Source organism: Vombatus ursinus, unplaced genomic scaffold, assembly GCF_900497805.2.
Source record: "Vombatus ursinus unplaced genomic scaffold, bare-nosed wombat genome assembly UNPS02014798.1, whole genome shotgun sequence".
Taxonomy (NCBI): domain Eukaryota; kingdom Metazoa; phylum Chordata; class Mammalia; order Diprotodontia; family Vombatidae; genus Vombatus; species Vombatus ursinus.
Genome location: NW_020954576.1, coordinates 26731902 through 26755589, shown reverse-complemented (window position 1 = coordinate 26755589; position 23688 = coordinate 26731902). Strand labels below are relative to the sequence as shown.

Here is a 23688-nt window from a genome sequence, read left to right as displayed (position 1 = left end):
GGTACATGCTAACTACATGTGATATTTCAGGAGAACTCTAACCTCACTCTTCCCTTTCTTTCTTCTGTGCCCTTTCACAGAGAGAACGGCTGAGAAACATCGAACGTATCTGCTTCCTTTTGAGAAAAGTGAGTAAGTGCAGGACATCGGTGGCTCTGATTGTGAGATTCACACGGGGCGGGCAAGATGGTGGATATTTAGAACAAACATACCTTGCAACCTGCCAAGTTCAGGCTCTGTCTCCCAAAGGGCTAAGCCAGGGCCTTATAATCAGCACTTGGGAAATCTTGAGAGACAAAGGGAATCTAATTAGAAGGGGGTAGCCATCAATCGAAGTGTCAGGGTAATACCGGATATTTGCAAATGCCTTGGGGCTGGGTTTAATAACCTTTTTTTCCTTTGTGTGGTGACGGATGGTGGTGCAACTGACTTTGCCTCACTCTGCTGTTGTAGATATCTCAGTGTCAAGTTTGTGCTAAAAAAAGGCCTGTTTCCCCCTAGAGATTCCATGATTAGAAGATGGGGTTTTTTTGTGTGTGTTTATAACTTGTCACTGTATTCAAGAAATTAATTGGCAGTTTCTTTGGGGACACAAGATGTGATTAAGGTGTAACACAATTGCTTCTCTTTTTGGGGTTGCTGTGCCATTTAAAGAAGGCTATTCTAGGTTATGGGATTTTAGAACTGATGAGAATTGGGAGTTGCCTGCTACAAAACTTAGTAAATGTGTTTATGCCAGTAAATGATCATGTACATGCATGTATAGCCTTTACATGGTGGTTGGAACTTTCAACTTGGAAGTACTTCTAAACCTTGGTGGGAAACAACAGTGCCTGATAGATGCCTAATGTGCCAATTAAGAATGAGGCTATGCCTTCAGTTAAAGGGGCTGAGAAAAGTGGTATAGTTAGTAGAAAGAGTTCTGGATGAGGAATTGGGGTTTTGGGTTCAAATCCTGCTTGCCATTTACTGCTTTGACCTTGACAAATCACTTCTCCTTTTTGGGCTTTGGTTTCCTCTCCTGTAAAATGAGTAGGTTGATCTAGAAGATCTTTAAGGTCCCTTCTCAATCTAAATTTATGATTCCAAAAGTATTCAATAGGTCCAACAACTAGCTCCTGGAGCTTCATACCAAAGGACAATGTGAAAGGCACTATTGGTTATAAGGAAAGAGATTGGTCAGCAAATATTTAATTGAACCCTACTAGGAATGAAGGAGAGGACAGTTGTCTATGGAAGGGAAGAATTTGAAAATTTATTAATTTTTCTTTCTCCTTACTTCAAATTGATAAGATAATTGTGGTTCCTACAACTGAAGGTACTTTGTCTATTGGTGAACCATGAACATAAATAAATGAAACTGATTGGCATTTCCTTAATGATGTTTGAATTCTATATTTTCCATTTCATAGTGAAGGTAGGCTAAATCAAGTCATTCAGATGGATGTACTTCCAATCAAGGCATAAAGTATGACCCGAAGAACTCATAACAAGGAGAGGCAATGTGGTTAAGTACTGTGCTGATTATTTTTCATTTTCCTTTTATTCAATTTTATTATGCCATTTGTCCTGGAACATTTGGTTAACTGATGTTTGTTTCTTCTGACTATTAACTTCACCTGGCTAAAACCTGACTCATGGAATGATAAAATTAAGGGAAGACTTTTTGACATTCCTCAGATAAGAAGCCAAAGGGGAGTTTGAGCTTCCCAAAGTGCCTTAGCTATTTGTGGAAGGATTCTTCTGGCTCTGAGACATTGGAAACAATGTATGAAGTTATGATGCTGTTTAAGTTTGTTCAAATTTACGGCTTAAGAAAATGTATTAGATTGCTATGTGTCAAAAATTATTTGTCTCTGATGTTATTTTGTCTGTAAAAAGCATCATTAGAATCCTAATCTTTGGGGTTATTTTTCTACCTCTTGAACCTGTTAAGCATTTTAAACCTAGGTTTTTAACCTCTATAATTTCTCTGTTGTGGTACATTTATTCGGCAGCAGTAACCTACTACATGAACTCAAAGAGGAGATACTTCTCTCCTAACAGAACAAAAAGCATTGGCTTTAAAATGTCAGGACACGGATTTGAATCCCAGTTCTGCCACTTAGGATTATAGATTTAGATTTGGAAGGGACCTTGGGGGGTATGGAGTCTAGAGGTATCAAACGCTGGTCCGCATATGGCCTGCAGCACTCCCCATGAGGCCTGAGCCAGGTTAAAATGCAATAGGGAAATATTTAATAAAATAAAATATAGAAATACAATAAAATAAAGATAATAAAATATTTTAAAACTAAGTCAGCATGTGGAGATCAGCACACTGGCTAGAGTGCTGGGCCTAGAGTCAGGAAGACCTGAATTCAAATTCAGTCACAGACACTTACTAGCTATGTGATTATGGGCAAGTCACTTACCCTGTTTGCCTCAGTTTCCTCATCTATAAACTGAGCTGGAGAAGGAAATGGCAAACCACTCCAGTATCTTTGCCAAGAAAACTCCAAATGGAGTCATGTAGAGTCAGATGTGATTGAAAAAGACACTGCTTGACCAAGAATTGGAAATTGAGGGGATGCCCATCAATTGGAGAATGGCTGAACAAGTTATGATACATGAATGTAATGGAATACTGTTGTGCTATAAGAAATGATGAGCAGGTAGACTTCAGAAAAGCCTGGAAAAACTTATATGAACTGATGCTGAGTGAAGTGAGCAGAACCAGGAGAACATTGTACATAGTAACAGCCACATTGTACAATGACTGACTTTGGTGGACTTAGCTGTTCTCAGCAATGCAAGGATCTAAGACAATTCCAAAAGACTCACAATGGAAAAAGTTATCCACATCCAGAGAAAGAACTATGGAATCTAAATGTAGATGGAAGTATACAATTTGCTTTCCTTTTCTTTTGTTGTTTTGTTTTGATTCTTCTTTCTTGTGGTTCCTCCCATTGGTTCTAATTCTTCTCTACATCATGACTAATGTGAAAATATGTTTAATATGAACATATAAATAGAGCCTATATCAGATTGCACACTGTCTTGGGAAGGGGGTAAGAGAGGGAGGGGGAGAAAATTTGAAACTCAAAATCTTGTGGAAGTGAATGCTGAAAACTAAAAATTAATAAATAAATTGTTTAATTAAAAAAAAGAAAAAAACAACGCCACCACCACCAGTGGTGTGTCCAGTGTGTGGACTGCAAGGATCCTTATACGCAGATTAGAGACCCTGTTTCTATTAAAGTTTCACACCATTGATCCAGTCCAATCCTCTCATTTTACAGTTGAGGAAACTGAGGTCCAGAATGGTTAAGTTCCTCCTGGAACCTCCATTTTGAGAAAATGCTTGGGACAACCATGCTTACTACTCCATTTTGCTTTCATATCCTTTCTCAACTTTTTCACCATGTCCCTGCTTGGGTTTTCTTCTCTTCTCAAATTCCCTTTTCACAATTCCTCTCCTCCCTTCCTTTCCTCTCTTTCTCCCTTTCTTCTTTCCTTCCTTTCTCTCTCTCTTCTCCCTCCCTCCCCATATCTTTCCTTTTTCTCTATTTCTGTTTCTGTCTCTCTTCCCCCCCTTACCTCTTCTCTCCTCCCTCTCCCTTTCTTTTCCTCTCTTCTTTCCTTCCTCCTTCCCTCCTCTCATTAAAATATTAGCTTCTTGAGGGCAAAGACTTTCTTTTTTCGCTTGAATTTGTATTCCCAGTCCTGTATAGCACAGTGCTTGGCACACAGTAAGCACTTAATAAATGTTTATTGACTTAAGTGACTTTCCAAGATCAAGATAGCAGATGGCAGTGTCAGAATTTAAAGTGACTTTAGAAATCATGTAGTTAGGTCGTCTGATTTTAAAGATGAGGAAACTGAAGCCCAGAGAGGTCAAGTGACTTGCCCAAACTCACACTCCTTGGAAGTGGTAGAGTTGGGATTTGAACTAGGCTCTCAGATTTCATATCCAGGACTCTTTCCATTGTATCACATTGCCTCTCACTTTTGTTACTTTGCCTCTATGGGTCTCTTTTCTTCACGTGTAAAATAAAGGCTTTGAACTCGATAATTCTTAATGTCCTTTCCATCTTTAAATCCTATGATTTGGAATTAGGTATATACCAGAGAGTCATTATAATTTTGCTAACGGTTCTCCCCTAGAGAGGTGCTTGGCATCACTCTCCCTTTTCTTCTAACCCCTTATTATCTCATTCTTTAGGTCTGACACACAACTCAATATAATAGCTTCTGGGCAAAGTAAAATTAAACCAGTTATCCCAAATCCTGTATTAGTTTTCTTATTGGCACTCAGAATGGGTTCCCCTTCCGCATTCTCTGGCAGGAGGCAGAAGGAATGAGGAAGGCAGAGTCACAGCCCAGGTCAACCGGGATATTTGCTTTGCAGTAATAATCCTGTTGCTCCATCATTTATTTGCTGCTCCCAGTTTGAATGCACATTGCTAATGGTTGCTGTCTGCTTCCTAGCCCTGAGAGTGCTTTATTTTGAGGTCCACATTCTGGGTTGTGAATTTAGTAGGGGCCCAGCCATCATGTATGTATTTATATACAGTTTGCAATACCTATGGAGTTAACAGATTGAGTCTTAGGCAGTTTTTGAGAAAAAAACTTTTTTGATAATCTTTTTCTATTTTAGATTTATTTTCATTCACCCATACTCACTCCATTTTTCTCTAGGTCCCTTCTGCCCCCTTCCTTCCCCCTGCTGCTGTCCATGGTTCTAAACTGGCCACCTTTTCCTCCCGTCTAGCATTAGCCCAGGGAGTTGGCACTTATCTCTTGCCTAAAGCCAATTCTTCACTCCATCCCTTCTCTAACCACAATTCCAAGCACACATTCAGTATATGCAGTAAGGTAAGGTGTCCTGAGCCTAAATACCTCTACCTTGAAAGTCCCTTCTTCTTTCTTAAGGGAAATGAAGGAAGTGGCGTGAAGGACAACGGGCTATAGCAGAAAGAGGAACAAGCTGGATAGAGTTGAACCTTAGGTCTACCACTTATAGCTTCTATGACCTTGAGGAAGTCCCTTAATCTTCTTAATTAATGGGTCTTAATCTTCTCCTCTATAAAATGAAGGTACTTAACTAAGGTCCCTTTCAACTTCAAAGCCTACATGATCATCATGATCCTCTCATCATGAGGTGAGGCTGGTCCTGTGTCTTGTGTCCTTTTTAGGTTTGTCTCCTTATGAATGAGCTTGAGGGTTCAGTATTGCAAAGGCTTGTAGGTGTGTGGGAGAACTGGGGTTGATCTATCCAGTCAGCATCACCACCGTCTGGGAACTGGTACCTTCCAAGAAATTTCTTGGAACTAGTCTCCTAAACACCCCAGAATGTACTGCATCTCCACTACTGAGTGTTGTCAAACCTCCTCCTCAGCTTGCCTGGGAGAAGGGAAGGGATTTTCAAAGCCGAGCCATTTTTAGCACTGTAATTATCAGAAAATGTGTTCTTTGGGTAATTGTCTGAGCTGTAGGATTCTTCTTTCAACTTGTTCTTATGATGATTCATTTTTTGTTTCCTATGGCAAAAGTCACTGGTTCCTTGTTTGGCATGATCTGGGGGGGAACATGTTGGGGGCTCTGCAACCTGGGTTTAAGAGAAAAAAGTTTGACAACTATGCACTCAGACCCCTAGTTATGGATTCATCTTGGAATTAGGATTCACAACTTAATGATTCTTCAAGTGAACGAAGGTATTCTAAGAAGAACATTGACTAGCTATGCTCCTGTGATAGGTCCATTTCAAGAAGATGCAGAGAAAACACATGACTTAAGTTGCTGCCAATTGAATAAGATGAGAAGTTCACACGAAACTGTTGGGAAACAAACAAACAAAAAGAACACCTAAATTTCTTAACCCCAATTGCAATTAAACACCAGAATAGTCTACCCAAAGAGTTGCCAAAATCTCTGTCCCTAGATATCTTTCATATTAAATAATAACTCATAAAGAGCTTTGAGGCTTACAAAGCACTTTTCTCAGAAAAACTTTGCGAGGTAGGGAGCTCAAGTATTTTCAGCCCCATTTTACAAATGAACAAACAAAAAACCTGGAGAATTGAAGTGACTTGGCTACAGTCACTCAGCTTGTGAAGCGTCAAAGCTGAGCCTTGAACCCAACTAGATCCCTTCGCCCTAAGCCAGATGTTCACTCCACCATACCAAATAAGAGAGCCAATTCTGCTGGGTGGTTCAGGTTTCCTTGTGCCATAACAGACAAGACATATCTATTCGATATCACAATCTTCCTTTCAGCTCTAGGTAGTTGTTATTTTCCACTTGGTTCCTTATTTCCCCAATCTTTTAGGTGTTTTGGTCCTATTTCACTCCAGCTTTTCTGACATTTTCTTGAAACTGGAAGGCTCTAATACAAGGATTCTTAATCTGGGCTTCATGGACCCCAAAGTTTTTCTAGATAGACTTCAGGGAGTCTGCAAACTTGAATGGGGAAAAATTACATTTTTATTTTCTCTAACTTCTAACTGAAATTTACCATTTCCTTAAATCATTAAAAAATTATTATTCTTTGAAGGAGTCTATTGGCCTTATCAGACTGCCAAAGGGGTCCATGGCACAAAAAGTTAAGGATCCCTGCTCTAATAGATGGAGCATTGTCACCACCCATGTTGTGAACCACTTGATTTGGTTTTATGAGAGTAGATTAGTGTAAGTGGAGATTAGTGTGAGTTGGGGGGTGGGGTGTGATTTGATACAAAAGGTCTAGGCAGGTTCGGTACAAGCATCAGATAAAAAAATGGACTTAACCACTATTAAGTTCCTACTACGTAGCTAGGCTCAGATCAACCCTTCCCATTGCTTTGGTTAAATGGGGCACCAATCCAGGGGTCAATCCTGATTAACTTGTTGAGATTACAGTGTAGTAAACCTTTGTTAGGGACTTTCTGAGAGCTCATCAGTTGGGGATAAATTGATTGACTCCTTTTGTGCTGGACTATAAAAAGATAACCTTTTTTTCCCTCTTTACCTTCTTTTTTTGGAGGGTGGATCAGATTGTGTCAGGGCTAAGACCAAACTGGGGCCCTGAAAGAGTTAGAGGTGGGCATGGATAAAGGAATACCTTCCTCTGGGAATGACTGGTAGCTGCCTTGGAGCAAAGACTCATGGGCATTGCATGTGTTCTCACTAATGCAGCCCAGACAAGATTTCCCATCAATCTTAATCAGTCAATCAATCCACAAGTCTTTATGAAGCAGCTATTACATGTCAGGCACTGTGCTAGGTGCTAGGGGTATAAGTGCAAGGACTCAAGCAATACCTACTCATAAAGAGCTTATATTCTAATAGAGGAGACACATGTACAGGTACTCATTTCTACTTCATACATATAAAGGAGTTAGATACCAGGTGGTGTGGGAGGGAGAACACTAGCCATTGAAGGATTAAAAAGGCTTCATGCAGATGGTGTTTGAGCTGGGCGTTAAAGGAAGAGAAGGACTCTGGGAGGCACAAGTAAGGAGGGAACACCTGATGCCCACATTCCTGGCCCCAGCCTTGGAGAGACAGTGGGATTAACTCTTTATTCTGAAAGATGTCATCTGCAGGGAGGGGAAGCATGCAACTGAGGAGGAGTTTCTTACTCAGGCTTCTAATAAGAGGAGGTAAGTTCATGGGCTTTGCCATATTCTTGGGGAAAGGAGGATCATTCATGTGGCCCCTAAAGCTAGAGGAGCAGCACGAGACTAAATCTTTGACAGAGGGAGAAAAAAAATAATTGGTCTTTTCCCTCTGCTACTACAGACCATAGAGATCTAGTGGGAAGGGGATTAATTCTCCAGCAATCTCAAGTTACTTTCCATTTTGTGGTGATACCTGTATGGGTCTTTGGAGTGAAGGTGAAACTCATTGGAATGCAAGAAGTTACCTATTTAGCATCCCTGAATCAGTTTTCTTCCATGAGGGGAGTCCAAGCCTCCAGGGTAGTACCATAAGGCTGGATGCCTATATGGGGCTCCATGGTGAAGGTTCAAATCACTAGACTATCAATAAGCTACCAGTCTAATAAGCCCAAATTCCTTTTCTTTTAAGGGGAGTCTAAATAAAAAGGTGGTCTCATGAATCCAGGGTACTACATAGGGTCCTGAGGCAGCTAGCCAGTTGGTGCAGTGGATAGACATGAGGCTTGGAATTAGGAAGACTTGTGTTCCTGAGTTCAAATCCAGCCTCAGGCACTTCCTAGCAGTGTGACCCTGGGCAAGTCACTTAACCCTGTTTGCCTCAGTTTCCTCATCTGTAAAATGGAGAAGTTAAAGGCAAACTACTCCAGTATCTTTGCCAGGAAAACCCCAAATGGGGTGACGAAAAGACTGAACAACACATAGGGTCCTAGGAAGGTGGAATTCACTGGAGAGGATGAGAATTAAATTGTTTATGGGCTATTGCAAGTTCTTTATGTGTTTTCTCCATTTTCTGTGGAGTGAAATAAAGATTATTTGATATGAATTGTTACCTTGAGTGCTTGTAAAAGTGATAGGGATTCTTTTACTTACATTTGAGACAACTTAGACATGAGCTATAGTGAAGCTATTTTCAGAACTTTCCCAGAGGGAACTCCAGGTGCAGGCAAAACAAACAAAAGAATTGTGATGTGGGGAGCCTTTCCTCAGGATGGAACTGAGTCCATGTAAGGCCAGAGGCTGGGGTACTTGGTCATGGGTTCCAAATTCACTGCTTTCCTCAGGGCAGTGTGATATCATGGAAAGAATAATAGACCTTTAATCAGGAGACATAAGTTCTATTTCAACCCTGCTACTTACTATGTGTGTGTGACCTCTCTGAGCCTTAGTTTTCACATTTATAAAATGGAGATAAGACATTTATATTAGCTGTTTTAGGGGATTATTGTGACTTGATGTATGCAAAATACTTTATGACCAAATAAAGGTGAGTCATTTTTATTAGGGTTAGATAGAGGATGAAGTCTTGTTCCCATATTTGTGGAATTGAATTTTATTTACTAAGATGAGGCTGGATGTGAGGAGAAGAAATGGTAAACATTTATTAAGCTTTAACTGTGCTAAGTGATGGAGATACAAAGAAAGGTAAGACAATCTCTGCTCTCAAAAAGTTTATCCTCTAATGGGGGATGACAGAGCCCAGAAGGAAATTGAAAAGGCAGGGGAGTACCAGGGGGTACCTGGTGAGGGGGCATGATGAAGATGTTGATACGGTTGAAACCAAGCAGAGCAGCTGATGGTAAATCTGACATTTTGAGCCTTCTATAAAGGGAGGCTATGGTAGGAGTTTTTTGTTCCATACTCTAGCTCTCTAATCAGAGATAGAAGCAACTGAGGATACTGATGAGATGTAAGTAGCAAAGCTCAATCAATCTCCATGTTCATGATGAGTTTCTTGGTGATGAGTTTATCTGGGGAGGAGGGCACACGATCATGATGGAGGGACATGATGAAGATGATGGAGTCAAATCAAGCAGAGCAGCTGGTGGCAAATGATTATTTGTAGAATGATGAAAAGAGATAAGCAAAGCAGTGAACAGACTGCAGGAATTTCTGGTTACTTCTTCAAGAGCCTGGGCTGCAGGAAGGGAAGGGGCTGCTTTCAAAGTCTGTCAGGAATGAATCCTATTCCAGTCCACCATTCTGCTGACTCCTCAGCTGGAGAATTTCAAGTTCTGTCCCAGTTTCTGTGACCTAACAGGTAGGTGCTAAACATACCTAGCCTCTTGAGAGGTCTGTCACAATTGGTGCTTAATATTTATTGAGCTTCAATTTCCTGGTGGAATAGTGAAGACAGTGCCTTCTGGCTAATTACTGGAACCCTGGGCACAAGGGATCGATTTGATTCCAAGTCATTTCAGCTGTTAATGCAGTTCTTCCATTAGGGATCTGGAGGGAATGGTCTATTTTAATTTGAGAAGGGATACATTAAGTAAAAGAATGGGACTGCCTCAGAGGGTGCTTCTTTACCTGGAACAAGTTTTGGTTCTGGTTGTTGGGGCTCAGAACAGTGTCCTGGTTGGGAGGCTTCCATAACCGTAGATGGGAAAGCAATGGCATGTGTTTGGGAAATGGCAGTTCTGAAGTCCAACTCTTTCTTCAGAAGCCCTGCCTTCTGAATCTGACCATAATACTATAGTTTATCACTTTTAAAAGAAATTGTTCAACTCAACAGCCATTAATTAAGCATCAATTGTATCTGCTGCACTGCATTAGACACTGGAGGACAAAGATGAAAAATGCCAGTCCCTCTGGTCAAGGAGCTTGCAGCCTAATGGGGGAGGGCTGTCATGGACACAAATTAGTATGATGCCAAATGGATCGTAATGGGAGAAAAGAGTTGATTTACAAGCATTGCTCACTGAAGAGGGATCAGAGAAGACCATATGCATGAGTGGGCACCTGAGCTGGGGCTTGAAGGAAGATAAGAATTCTGAAAGGCAGAATTGACTTCCAATAGACTGACCATGTTACTTCCCTACTCAAAAGCTTATTATGGTGCCAAATGAACAGGGAGGCCAAAATGAGCTTGGGGAACAAGTAGTGATCCAATTTGGCAGGAATTTAGATTGTGTGAAAAGAAACAATGTGAAATAAGGCTAAAAAGGTAGATTGGAGCCAGATTGTGAAGGGTTTTAAAATGCCAGGCAAAAGAGAAGCAGCATAGTATAATGGATAGGATGGTGAATTTGGAGTCAGGAAGACCTGAGTTCAAATCCTGCCTCAAGCATTTATCAGCTACATGATGATTGTGAACAAACAACTTTCTTTCATGAGCCTCAGTTTCCTGACCTATAAAATGGGAATACCTTTGGATGCTAAAGTGCTATACACATGCCACTTTTTAAAAAATCTTTTTTTCCCCCTTAAATAGTATTTTATTTTTTCCAATTACCTGTAAAGATAGTTTTCATCATTCACTTTTTATTTATTTATTTATTTTTTGGAAAGGCAATTGGGGTTTAGTGACTTGTCTAGGGTCATACAGCTAGTAAGTGTTAAGTATCTGATCTGAGACCGAATTTAAACTGAGGTCCTCCTAACTCCAGGGCCGGTGCTCTACCCACTGTACCATCTAGCTGCCTCCACCATTTACTTTTACAAGATTTTGAGTTCCAAATGTTCTTCTTCCTCCCTCCTTCCCCTCTCCAAGACAGCAAGCGATCAGATATAGACTATACATGTACAATCGTATTAAACATATTTCCATATTTGTCAACACATGCCACTTACAATGATTATTTTATCTTAAAATTAAAAGGGCACCATAATAAGCTTTGAGCAGGGAAGTGACATGGTCAGTCTATTGGAAATTTATTTTAGCCGTGGTGTAGGGAATTATTAGAGAGGAGAGAGCTGGAAACGGAGGCTATTAGAATAGTCTAGGAAAGAGGTGATGATGGACAATGTGGGAGGAGGGAACAAATGCATTAGATGTTGTACAAGCAGAATGGACATCACTTGACAACTGATCGCCCGAGGGCGATGAGAAAAAAGGTGGTTAAATAAATGGTCAAACACAACAGTGCAATTAATATGAACAAGTATGAGGAATATAAGGAAATCTGAAAAGTCTATGAAGTAAAGCTTTAAAAAAAGCATAACCAGAACAAAGTACATACTAATTAGGATCATATAAAAGGAAAACTAAATGAGAATAAACAGACTTAGAAAGAAATTTAATGGAGCTTTAGAAGGACTGACTGAAAAGTTATGACCTTTTATGTGTTGAAATCAATTTATTTAAACTTAATAGTTGCAAAACAAACTTAAAGAGCTGTGCTAATTTTAATTTTGTTTATGATAAATAATTTTATTCATAAAGAAAGGCAGAGCTTGAGGATGGTGTTTTGGGGATAGCCACACTAATGGGAATGGAGGGAGATGAATCAGTAAAGCCAAAAAAAGAGTGATTAAACAAGGAGAGAGGAGTGTCACTGTAGCCATGGAGGGCTGAGTACCCAAAGGGTAGAAACGGTCAAGAATATATGACACTGCAGAAAGATTAAGGACAATAACCTGATGAAAGCCTTTTGGGTCCAGCAATTAAGGGGTCATCATTGACCTTGGCCAGGTTCAGTAGTAGATAGATTGCGATGGATTTGGGAGTGAATGGATGGTGAGGATGATGAGGCAGAAAGAATAGAATACTCTTCTCTAGAAGTTTTATCAGGAAAGGAGAGAAGAGATATAAAATGGAGCTTGAGGGTGTGATAGGGTCAAAAGAAAGTGTGTGTGTGTGTGTGTGTGTGTGTGTTTAAGAGGCCAAGAGAGATCTGTGTACCTTTGTCAGAAACAGTGAAGGAACCAATAAAGAGGGAAAGATTGAATGGAGGAGAGAGAACAGGATAATAGGATCATGGCTGATAGTCTCTGGGGCACTCTGGTGTCAGTACGCAGAAATAAATGTTTTAGTCATGCCTCCTATATCTACATAGGATCCATTGTTAGAAGTTATAAGCAGCCCCAGATGGGTGTTTATGTCAGACCAGCTTCCTGCATGTTAGTGGCCAGTGTGTGTGTGTGTGTGTGTGTGTGTGTGTGTGTGCGTATGTGTATGTGTGTATGTGTGTACGTGTACTGGGTCCTGCAAGTCAATGATAGGTGTCAACAGTAATCCTCCAGGGAGGTAGTTATTGGTGCAACTAAAAACATAGATCAAAAGCTCACCACTGATGGTGATTTTCAAATTGGCTCCATAAGCCAGAGCAATTATAACGTCATGGGGTGAAATTCTTGTGGATAGTGGGCAGAGATGGAGCCAAGACATCAATCTAATGATAATAACTCATATTCTCTGAGCACTTTAAAGTTTACAAGTCATATTTCTTCATAGCAGCTCTGTATAATAAAAAGCTACAAGGTTCATTGAATTTTTTTGCACAAGAATATGATTTTATTGGTGTAGAAAACCAAATGGCAGCTTAAAAGTAACCCAAAGTCTTCCAAAGTAGCCCAGGCTCACTGAGAGGCTGAGTGACTTCCCCATGGTCACAGGACTGGTTTGTGTCAGTGGCAGGACTGAACCCAGCTTTTCTGGGCTTTGAGGCCAATTCTTTATCCATTAGATTGCTCTTCCTCCCTAGAAAACTACAACTTTTCTATATTGATGCAGTCATAAATCTGTACAAAAACTAAATCAAGCCAAACATACACTTGTAGTTCCTATTTCACAGGTTTGTTGTGAGGAAAATGTTTTGTAAATCCTTTAATACTATAGGAATGAGTTATTAATTTTAGGTTAATCCCTTGGCTCCATCTCTACCCACCGTCCACAGAAATTCACCCCAAATGACAGTATCCTACCAGAAATAATTGTAACCAGTTTGAAAATCACCAGTGGTAGTGAGTTTCTGATCTAAATTTTAGATGCATGTGTTGTTGTTTGCCTTTCATTCTCCAAGAGGACTGATGATATCAGGACGGTAATGTCATAATGTCTTGACTTGCAGTGAATTGGATTTAAGTGAGGCAGGGCTGTGCAAACTCATCAGCTTTACTCTCTCCTCTAGGGTCATCCAAGTCCAAGACATCGATCAGGAAGACTAGAGATGACCCCAGATACAGTAGGAGATCCTGGCCTTTTGAAACTAAGGTCTTTCCCAGGTCTCAGTTAGCCTGAGGCAACACTCATTCAGTGATTTAAGGCTAGGTAAGAAATGAGCCAAAAGATGGCCTAGTTTCCCTACTCAAAGACAAAACCAAACAAACTGGGAGGGGAAGATCCTCAGGGTTTTTGGCCAGAACAGAAACACTCAATTACCTGGGAAAGTGGGGCAGTGCTATTACTATTAGCCTCTGCTATTGACTTGCTTATAGATTCATTATACCCACCTTATACATGTAGACAGAGTGAAGTCTAACTGGTAGAAGGTTGACCTTGGAGCCATTTTGACCAGGGTTCAAGGTCTGACCATAATACAAACTGGCTGCCATGACATTCTTACCTCTGAGATTTTCCCCAAATTGTCCCCATACCTGGAATATATTGACTCTTTAGAATCCCTGATTTCCTTCAAAGCTCAGCCTGAGGGCATCTTCCCATATTAGACCCTTCCTGATCCTCCCAGCTTCTAGTGAATGACCTTCTGAAATGACCTTGCATTTATTTTGTATTTATGTATCTGTTTTCATACTGTTTTCCACAATATAATAGAAATTTCTTGAAGACGGTAACAGTTTAATTTTTGTCTTTGTATCTTCGTCTTTATTACATAGTAATTGTTTAATTATTAATTAATTATTATTAAGTGTTTAATTAAATTAAGTATTAATAAATACTTTTTGATTAATGGAGTTCATAGGTCTCTATCAAAATTAAAAATCTTATAGATGGATAAACTGATGCTAAGAGAGGTTAAGTAACTTGCACTAAGTCACAAAGCTGAATTGAGATTTGAACCCAAACCACTCCAGTATCTTTGTCAAGAAAACCCCAAATGGGGTCATGAAGAGTTGGATGTGACTGAAGAACAACTTCCGACTTCTAAATTTATTGCTGCAATACCATCCTGCCTTTCAAACCTCATCTTAGCTTGTGTCTGAAATATTTATACATTTATTATCTTATTCATTCATTCATTCATTTGTTTGTTTGTTTGTTTGCTTGTTTATTTAATAGGGGTTAGTCCTGTGCTTTAGGAAGATTGTTTGACAGCTGAGTGGAAAATGGATTGGAGTAAAGAACTCTAGGACCCTGTACTTGTCTCTGTGTGTCTGTGGGGTTGGGGTATAGGTCATAATCTTTTTCCAGGTCAGGTAAATCACTATGGGAATTTACCTAGGAAATTCAGCCCCAGGCTCTGCTGGCTAGTGCATAGTTGAATATCTCCCGAAATGGTGCCTCCATCTCAGTTAAGAAACCAGAGCAAGGAAAGAGCACAGGATTGGACAAACACAATTTCAGACCCACATTGACAGGGCTAAGCATAACCCTTGAAGGCTTGCGTCTAATTCCATGTAACTTTTCTACCGGGGGCAGCTCACCCCTAAAGGGAACACTCCAAGAAAAGTAAAAATACACTGGGACAAAACTTGCAGCTAGTTTGGAAACCGTATCTTATACATAATTTATTTTTCAGATTTGTTCTGTGGCAAACACCTCATTAGTCAGTGATAGAAATGGCACAGTTTATTTGCTATGTAGCAGGGTTCTTGCAGGGCTCTTGATTTCCAAAGCTGATGGGACTTTGGGGGAGAAAGAGGAAAGGAAGGGAGGGGATGCAGGGAGAAGAGAGGAGAAGGGAAAAGAGGAAAGGGCAGGACAAGACAGGAGTTGGGGAGAGGAGGGGATGGAAGGAAAAGAGAGAAGAAGAAAAGAGGAGAGGGGAAGAGAGGAGCAGAAGAGAGGAGAAGATAGGAGAAGAAGAGAGGAGAGAAGAGGAGAGGAAAGGAGAGAAAAAGGGAGGGGAGAGAAGAAGGGAGGAGAAGAGAGAAAGAGTTCAGTTTTCATGTTATTTCCCTCCCATAGTAGCACCAAGACAAAACAAAACATCACTGAAACAAATCCTTACTATTAAACAACAATCATCAAATATTTACGAAGCATTGATTATATGGCAGGCACTGTACTAGCATTAAGGATACAAAGATTTAACGCACCACCACCACCACCACCACCACCACCACCACCAAAACAGTTCCTGGCCTCAAGGTATTTGCATTCTATCAGATCACCATATGGCATCTGGATTTTTTTTTTCTGTAAAGTTTTAATTTTTATGTGTTGTGAATGGTTGGTTTTCTGGAATTCCAAAGGAAATAAATTTCACAATTAGTAAAATATGCTTATCTGAATCAATGAAATAATACAAAGATTAGAAATGTTTTCCCAAAAGGAAATCCTGGAAAAATACCAAAATCCTGTGATTCAAAAGCCTCCAACTTGATATTTCTGGGTACAAGAATCAGTAATTAATGATAAGTATAAAATTTTATTATTTAGAAATCCTAATACAATTTCAGACTTTCTTTACTTTTACTGGTGGCTTGTGGCATCTGGATTTTTAATTGAAGTAAGTGGGAAGCCTATTGATCTTTTCCTTGGGAAGGGGATCAGGATACCAGGAGCTGAGAATCCTGCAGTTTAGCTTTGGAATCTATTCGTAGAGTTTTGCTGTTAGAAGGAACCTTACAGACCATCTGATTAAACTCTTTCATTCAATAGATGAAGTAACTAATGTCAAGAGGGAGAAGTGACCTCAGAGACCATTTAGTCCAACCCATGCCAGAAAAAGAATCCCATCTCCAGCCAACCAGTCCACGCACATTCATTAAGCATTTGCCACGTTCCAGGCACCATGCTCAGCACTGAGATAGAAAGAAAAAATCAAAATGGTCTCTGGTCTTAAGGAGTTTACATTCTGACAATGTTTATAAATTGGCACATAGAAGATATGTAGATGGAATATCCCTGACAAATGATCGTTCAGTCTAGCTGCTTGTGGGCTCGACTTGTAACATTGCTAGGTACAGCTCAAACCAATTAAAATGTAATTGGGAAATATTTAACAAAATGAATAAAATACAATAAAACATAAATAATATTAATATGTAGTTTTCTAAATCAATATGCAAGGATCCTTCTGTATGTTTTAGTGGACCTGGCTTCTCTTTGAGCTTGACGCTGCTGACCTTAACCTTTACTTGAAATTCTGTAGTGAAGTGGGGCTGAGCACAGATCCCTGACGTATTTCTTTGGAGACCTCCTTCCAAGTTGACCTGAAACTATTGAATGATTTATGCTTTGAGTCTGGTTTTCAGCCTGCCTAATTATATGGTCTTCCAGCTCACATCTCTCCATCTTTTCCAGAAAAATAACCTGAGAAGCATTGTCAAATATTTGCCCAACATCTAGCTAATTCTTTTGCTCTCAGGTTACTGGGCAGCGTTTCTGCCGCTGACTGCTTTGCCATCTCTACACTACCCTCTTTGGGAGGAAGGGAAGGTCTCAGACTGGCTGTACTGGTAAGCAGGGTCTCAGCCCAAACCCCAGCACAGCCTGATTGTCCTTGTGTTGGAAGGGCAGTCTGTGATAAGGTAATCAGATCTCTGCCTTACTTTCTTATTTCTCATCTCATGGATCCCACACACTCACTGTAGAGAGAAATCTTAGGAAGTTACACCAACTCATACACAGATGGAGGAGGATTGAACACTGTACTGTAGGAACTCCCCCAGTACTCTGACCTCATTCTGATCTGCTGAACTGAACAGTAGTATTGCTTCTTAAGAAGCACTTCCCCTTTCTTTCATGCCTGCTGTGCCCCAGCTCCCATTGCTACGTTGGTAAGCACTTCCTTCTATCACTATAGATGATGGCCCCAAATTTCTATCCTTGTTGCTATTAGTTACCAAGAGTGGAAGAATGCTGTGACTCCTTCCCTGGAACCTGCAAAATGTGCAAAACTATTCCATCTACCACCAGCAAAAAATGTCTGAATGCCGTCTTGGGGTGTCCAATCCAGCTTGGAGGATCGACATGGATCATAAAGCTGCAGAGATGGGGACAAAGGATTCTGGCATAGTGGAAGACGCAATTCTGCCACTAATTTAGTGTTTCTCTGGGTCTCTATTTCTTCATTAATAGTCAGCTAGGTGGTACTGCGGATAGAAAGCTGAGTGTGGAGTCAAGAAGACCTGAGTCCAAATTCATCTTTGGACGTGACTCTGGATGAACCAGTTAACCTCTGGCTGCCTCAATTTCCTCATTTGTAAAATGGGCATAATATTAGTATGTACCTCCCAAGTTTAGGGTGAGATTCAAATGAGATAATGTTTGTAAAGTGCTTAACATAGAGCCAGGGGCTTGTTTTCTTCCTTACTTCTTTCTTTTCTTTCCCACTCTTTTTCTTTCCTTTTTCCCTTTTTCCTCTCTCCCTCCTCTTTCCCTCCTTTCCTTCCTTCCTTCCTTCCTTCCTTCCTTCCTTCCTTCCTTCCTTCCTTCCTTCCTTCCTTCCTTCCTTATCAATAAAATGAGTTGGACTGAGTAGGCATGTCCCAAACTGGGTTCTACATAATCCTGATGCACTATGAAATATGAATAGGAATCCTATTAAAAATTCAGTGATAATAGCATTGATTAATAATTGAAAACTAATAAGTGCTAAAAAATTTATGGGTGCGCATACTTACAAATATATTCATGAATAGAGAGACAGACACACAGAAAAAGGCAGAAAAGCAGAGACAGAAACATGCAAAAACAGAGAGAGACAGAGAGAGAGCTGGACATGGTATATACTTAACAATGTGTTTAAAAATGAAAATAGATTTGATTTCTTTATAGGTGAAAAATTATGGATACTGATATGGGAATTATTTCTAACCCCGAGGTCTGTGTACAGCCAGATCAATGACTAGTTAGAACAAACACCGATATCCACACAATAGCAATGCATAGAGCATAGACAAGGTATACACTCAGGTATGGTCCCTTCCTGCCTCCCTCCTCCCAGCTTATAGGTATATATATGCTTATAATCAACACTGAATTAAAAGAAAGACTAAAGATAAGATATTTTGTGAAAATTTAATAGCTCCAGCCAGAAACATGTAAACACACATGCTGTGTTGTCTCTGAAAAAAAATGGAAAATAGAGAAATTTAAATATAATGATTATCACTATTTTTAGAGGAATATAACAGGTATCAGACAGAAGCTACAATGAGTAGTGCAGAAGAACCCTGAAATCACTACAGCTAGCAAATACTTGGCCCCCTCGCTAATTAGCAAGGCATGGCAGCCAAGGGCAGTTCTGGTATAGAGTACAAACTCATTTGGAAAATATTGTAGAGGAGGATGCTATAATACAGCCTCATAACATGGTGAAAAGCAGTAGAGGGGAAATGAGTTTGAAGAAAACTGTGTTTGAGACTTAACTAAGACTGATCATACCAAGAGCTTTATAAACAAAATCTGGAGAACAAATAAACACAAAATGGGACAGATTTCTAAACATCTCCATTCTCGTCTTCTGTGTTATTGAAATCACAATGTTTGTTCTCGAACCCTCCTGTATACTGTGAGCTATACAGGAAGTAGAAATAGCACATAATAAAATAAAGGTGAAAAGAATAGTTGGACCAGTCCAAGTGCACAAAGAGGAGATTTGTGCAGGATGTGACACAATTTTGAGAGTATGAAGGGATCAATTTTTGAGGCATATCAAAGAGGAGAAGATGCTAAATGATTGGTGAAAATCACTGAAAGGACAGCAGTTAAGTCATCTTTATGAAATCCTTATTATAAGGATGTTAAGGGCATCTCTGATGAAAAAAATGAGAAAGGAACATGCATTTTTTAATAGATGATTTCCTACAGAAGACTTCATGTTCACCTTGATACTGTTGACTGAAAGTGGGTGTATGGGGTGTTCCAGGAGAACTAGCGCCTCTGGTGGGAGGGCTTGCTGAGCCCTTCTCAAGGCTGCTCATCTGCCTTTGGTGTCTACCTGGCACTTATCTGTCACCTGTGGCTCCAAGAAGCTGTAGCATGCACAGCGATCAGCTAAAGATGGACTAAATCAGGTTGAGGGTAACCAACAGGCCTCAAATCTGTCAGTGAGTTAAGGGATGTCTATCCCAAGCATGTGAAGACTTCCCCCGGTAGAATGGGCATATAAGAACACTTTGTTCCAATGGCCATGAAGGCAGCTGAAGCAGGCACTGTGGAGTGCTTAGAGCTTGGTCAGACATGGAAGATGTCAGGGTCATCCGCTGCACCCTGGGCCATCGCCAGTCATCTTGACTTTTGTCTTGCCACTGGATTTCAATGATAAAGGAAAAAAGTGTGAGACTGACGACTTTGTGCAGCTCTGCCTCACTTAAATCCGGATCATGCATGAATCAAGACCTCATTCCGTGATGTCATTGGTCCTCTTCAAAACCTAAGGACAAATGATAACAATAAGTGGCTGAAAGTACAGAAAATATATGATACTGTTATTTTTATTATTTGTTGATTGCAAGAAAAAAGCCCATTTAATTCGATAAAGCAAAACATAGCCTTAAAGGCTCTTGCCCAACAAGATTTCTTCAATGTGTAGGTGTAGGTCATGCAAGAAGTCTTGAAAGAGTCCACCATGGAGAGAATTTTGTTCAATGATCCTCTGATTCTCAATAGCAAGTATGGCATCAGGGAGGGAGGCATTGCTCATCAATATGATCCTTGTTTGGAGGTGTGGAAGACAGACTTCTTCTAGATGTTGAAATTCCCAAGATGCTTATGTTTGTGGATAACATTGTTTTGTGGGGGTAGATTTTCAACCTTTAGAATATATTAGGGCCTACTCAGTGACATGTATGTCCACTTAAAAGAGATCAGCCTAGCAATTCACCTAGGAAAAAAGTCAATGGAAGCTGCTAATTGCCCAGACTAGTGACATGCAGTTAAATGGACAGGCTGTTGTATTAGTCTGTCGATACATATTATTTGGATAGATGTTGAAGATGGACAGTGAGCTGAGCCCGACTGGAAGAGAAGGAAGAGAGTAGGATGGATTACATTTGAGAAATTGCACAGTGTTTTTTCAGAGCTCTCATACTGTCTCCTGACATGAAAACACATCTTTATAGCATCAGTATTCTCTTAGGGATGCTATATGACTTTAAATCATGAAACATCACAAGCTCCAAAGAATAAAAATTGTAGGTCACCCAAAGGGCAATGGAGAGATAGACACATGGTGGCTTCTTTAGGCCACAACATAATACCAGTGACAACTTGTGAGCAAAAAGTCATGCAAAAGATATCATCTAGGAAAGATATCTGGAAAAGGGGGCAGGCTGGTCATTTAGACAAAAAGATAACAGATAACAGATGAATAGCCTGAATGTTGTATTAGTCATCATGAAATGTTAAAAGATTCAGAAGAAAGCCTCCAGCATGTTGTATAAATCATTTGTGGAGGATTTATGGGAAGACAGGGACATGTGGTATGAGCAGACATGGATGGGTTTCTGTCTGCATGATTGGAGAGAATACCCACACCAAGGAAATCGTAGATTCATTGAAGCATTGAAGTCCTGAAATATATAAAAACAATCATAATATGCACCAATTGAAGAGTCTGAACATAGTCTTTATTTCTTCTATTATGCTTTAAAATCTCCCTTTTCTCAATATTTCACATTTCCAGAATATCCTTCATGGGTTCGCAATTTATTTCAAACCCGAATATGTTCCATGGCTCCATTAGTTTGTGAAATAATGAATTAGATCATAGTGACATTGATTTAGAGCTGGAAGGGACCTTAGAAGTGATGTAGACAATCTTCCTCATTTTATAGTCAAGGACAAGGACAAAAGAGATTCAGTTACTTAATATAGTTACTTAATATAGTTAGTAGCAGAACTAGGATTCAAACTGTGATCTTCTGGTTTCAAAGCCAGGGCTCTTTCTACTGTAGTATAGTGGAATGAAGGAAGGAAGGATGGAAAGAAAGAAAGAAGGAAAGAAGAAATAGAAAGAAAGCCCGTCTGTAAAAGATAGCATATTTGATCATTGGAGTAAGGCCCACATTATTTTCCAGCTTCAGGTGTCTCAAGGTCAATAGACTTAAATGGCAATTAGAAACAGGGAATGTCTTCACTTACATTCTTGTTGGGTAGTGGGAGAACCATATCTGTTCCTGGAACTCAAACCCTAACCCTTTATTCCCTCATCACATTTATTTAATACTTGATCCCAAGTGTCTTCAGCATGGAGGAGGGAAGGTATTACTTGTAGGATCAGCTACTAGTATCCCCAAATTTGTGTCATTGAGCCCAGTCTTTTACTTTACAAATAGGGGGAACTGAGACCTAGAGAGATGATATGATTTGCCCAGGATTCTTCTAGTTAGGAAGCCTGTGGAATGCTTTTCCTGCAGTGCTGGGTGTCCTACCCCACATCTGAATCTCCTGTGTAAGTTTATGTACTTCCCCCTCACCTAGATCTTGGATTTGTGCTCCTGGGAGGGTGGAGAGTCCCTGAGGGGCTCTACCAGTCTGTGCCTATCAGTCAGATACTGGAGTAAATCAGAGTAACCAGTCTAAGATGTTCAGATTGCTAGGCGTGGTGGCCACTGATAAGAATCGCCCCTAGATTTCAGACTAGTTTATTCAGACGTGTCTGAACAGGTGACTCTGATTAACCCTCCCCTCTGACATTCTCTATCATCGTTCCTCCCCATTGTTGCCACCCGGGAGGAACATTGGGGGAAAGAATTATACTGCTTTAGAAGCTGTTAGGGTTGGGGAACTCTCTCAAAGCGTTAAGGAGGTCTTATAGTCCCTAGAGTGAGGGGGGAATCCTGACCTACTCCAATGGGGTGGGGCTCCTGGGTATCTGGTGCCTTCCTAAAAGTAGGATTCCTGGATATCCCCAGTGTGCTCCTTGTAGTAGGATTCCTAGCTATAAGCAAGTGTCTCTTGCTGAGATGGAAGACCTTTTTTTTCTGATTCGTAGCTGTCTTAGGATGATCCCTCTAATCATGGACATAAATGCTTGTCCCCCCCTTCAGGGACTATCACTGAGTAGCCAGTACTGATCCTTTCCCCCATCCTCCTCTCTGATATGAACTGGTTTAAAGAAAAGAAAAAGTAGGTCAGTCAGCTTATTACATTTATCTACAAAGTTAGTTCTCTGACCGGAGCAGTATACATTTTTGGACTCAGAGCAGTTTTGCTGAGAAGTTGTTGACTCATTGACTGCTTCTACGGAAATGATCTGGGAGCCCATGATGTACTTCCCCTGCCATAGATGTAAAAGAAAAACCTCTGGGTTACAAATTGGGGGCTGGAGATAGGAAAAGGATTTAGTGAAGGGAAGAGCGTGCACAGGGAAAGCAGCTGCTGCTTGTACTTGACCACAGATTCATGGAACATTAGAACTGAAAGAGACCTCAGAGACTGTCCAGTGCAGTGGTCCTCAACCTTTTTGGTCTCAGGACCCCTTTACACTCTTAAAAATTGTGGAGGACTCCCCAAAGAACTTTTGTTTGCTTTTTTTTTCTATCGACGTTTACCATATTAGAAATTAAAACCTCTTAGTGTTACTATGAAAATAGTTTTGACTTTGCAGACCCCCTGAAAGGGCCTTAAAGGCCTTCGGGGGCAGTCCCTTGACCACACTTTGAAAACTGCCAGTCTAGTCCAATTGCCTTACTTTACAAATGAGGAAACCAAAGTCCAGATAGGTGATTTGTCCAAGGTCACACAGGTAGTAAGTAAGAAACCCAGGATTCAAACCCAGGTCATCTGACCGCAAATCCGCGGTTCTTTATTGCACCTGGAGCAATATCCTTTGCACTGCTGTAGCTCTGTAGCAGTGAGAGTATGCCTCATATATATGGTCTGGTACTATAGTTATTTGGGGCTATAGACCCTTCTCTCTCCTATTCGATTTTCATGGACCCCAAGGGCATTTGTCTTCTTATCAAATTTGCAGATGACTCAGAGCTAGCTGAGGTAACTACCATCACACTGGATGAATGATTCAGGATCTCTAAAGATCTTGACAGGTTAGAGCATTGAGCCCAATCTAATAAGATGACGTTTGAAGTAATCAGCTTTAGAAGTACAAAGGTGGGAAGGTATGGCTCTTTAAAAGATCTAGGCTTTTGCTTGTTGTTCAGTTGTGTCCGACTTTTTGTGACCCCATTTTGGGGTTTTCTTGGCAAAGATTCTGGAGTTGTTTCCCGTTTCCTTCTCCAGGTCATTTTATAGATG

General features: G+C 40.3%; 1 protein-coding gene across 2 annotated transcripts in view; it reads left to right on the top strand.

Moving 5' to 3' along the window:
- The window catches only part of LOC114050198 (protein cornichon homolog 3), a 176841-nt gene that overhangs the window by 94600 nt on the left and 58553 nt on the right, over window positions 1-23688 (top strand). The window contains exon 3 of one of the 2 annotated variants that reach the window (XM_027871834.1): window positions 81-128. The exons of the other annotated variant lie outside the window; for it this stretch is intronic. Within the exon in view, the coding sequence (XP_027727635.1) occupies window positions 81-128 (48 nt within the window). The remainder of the gene's footprint in view (window positions 1-80; window positions 129-23688) is intronic. 2 annotated transcript variants of the gene reach the window in all.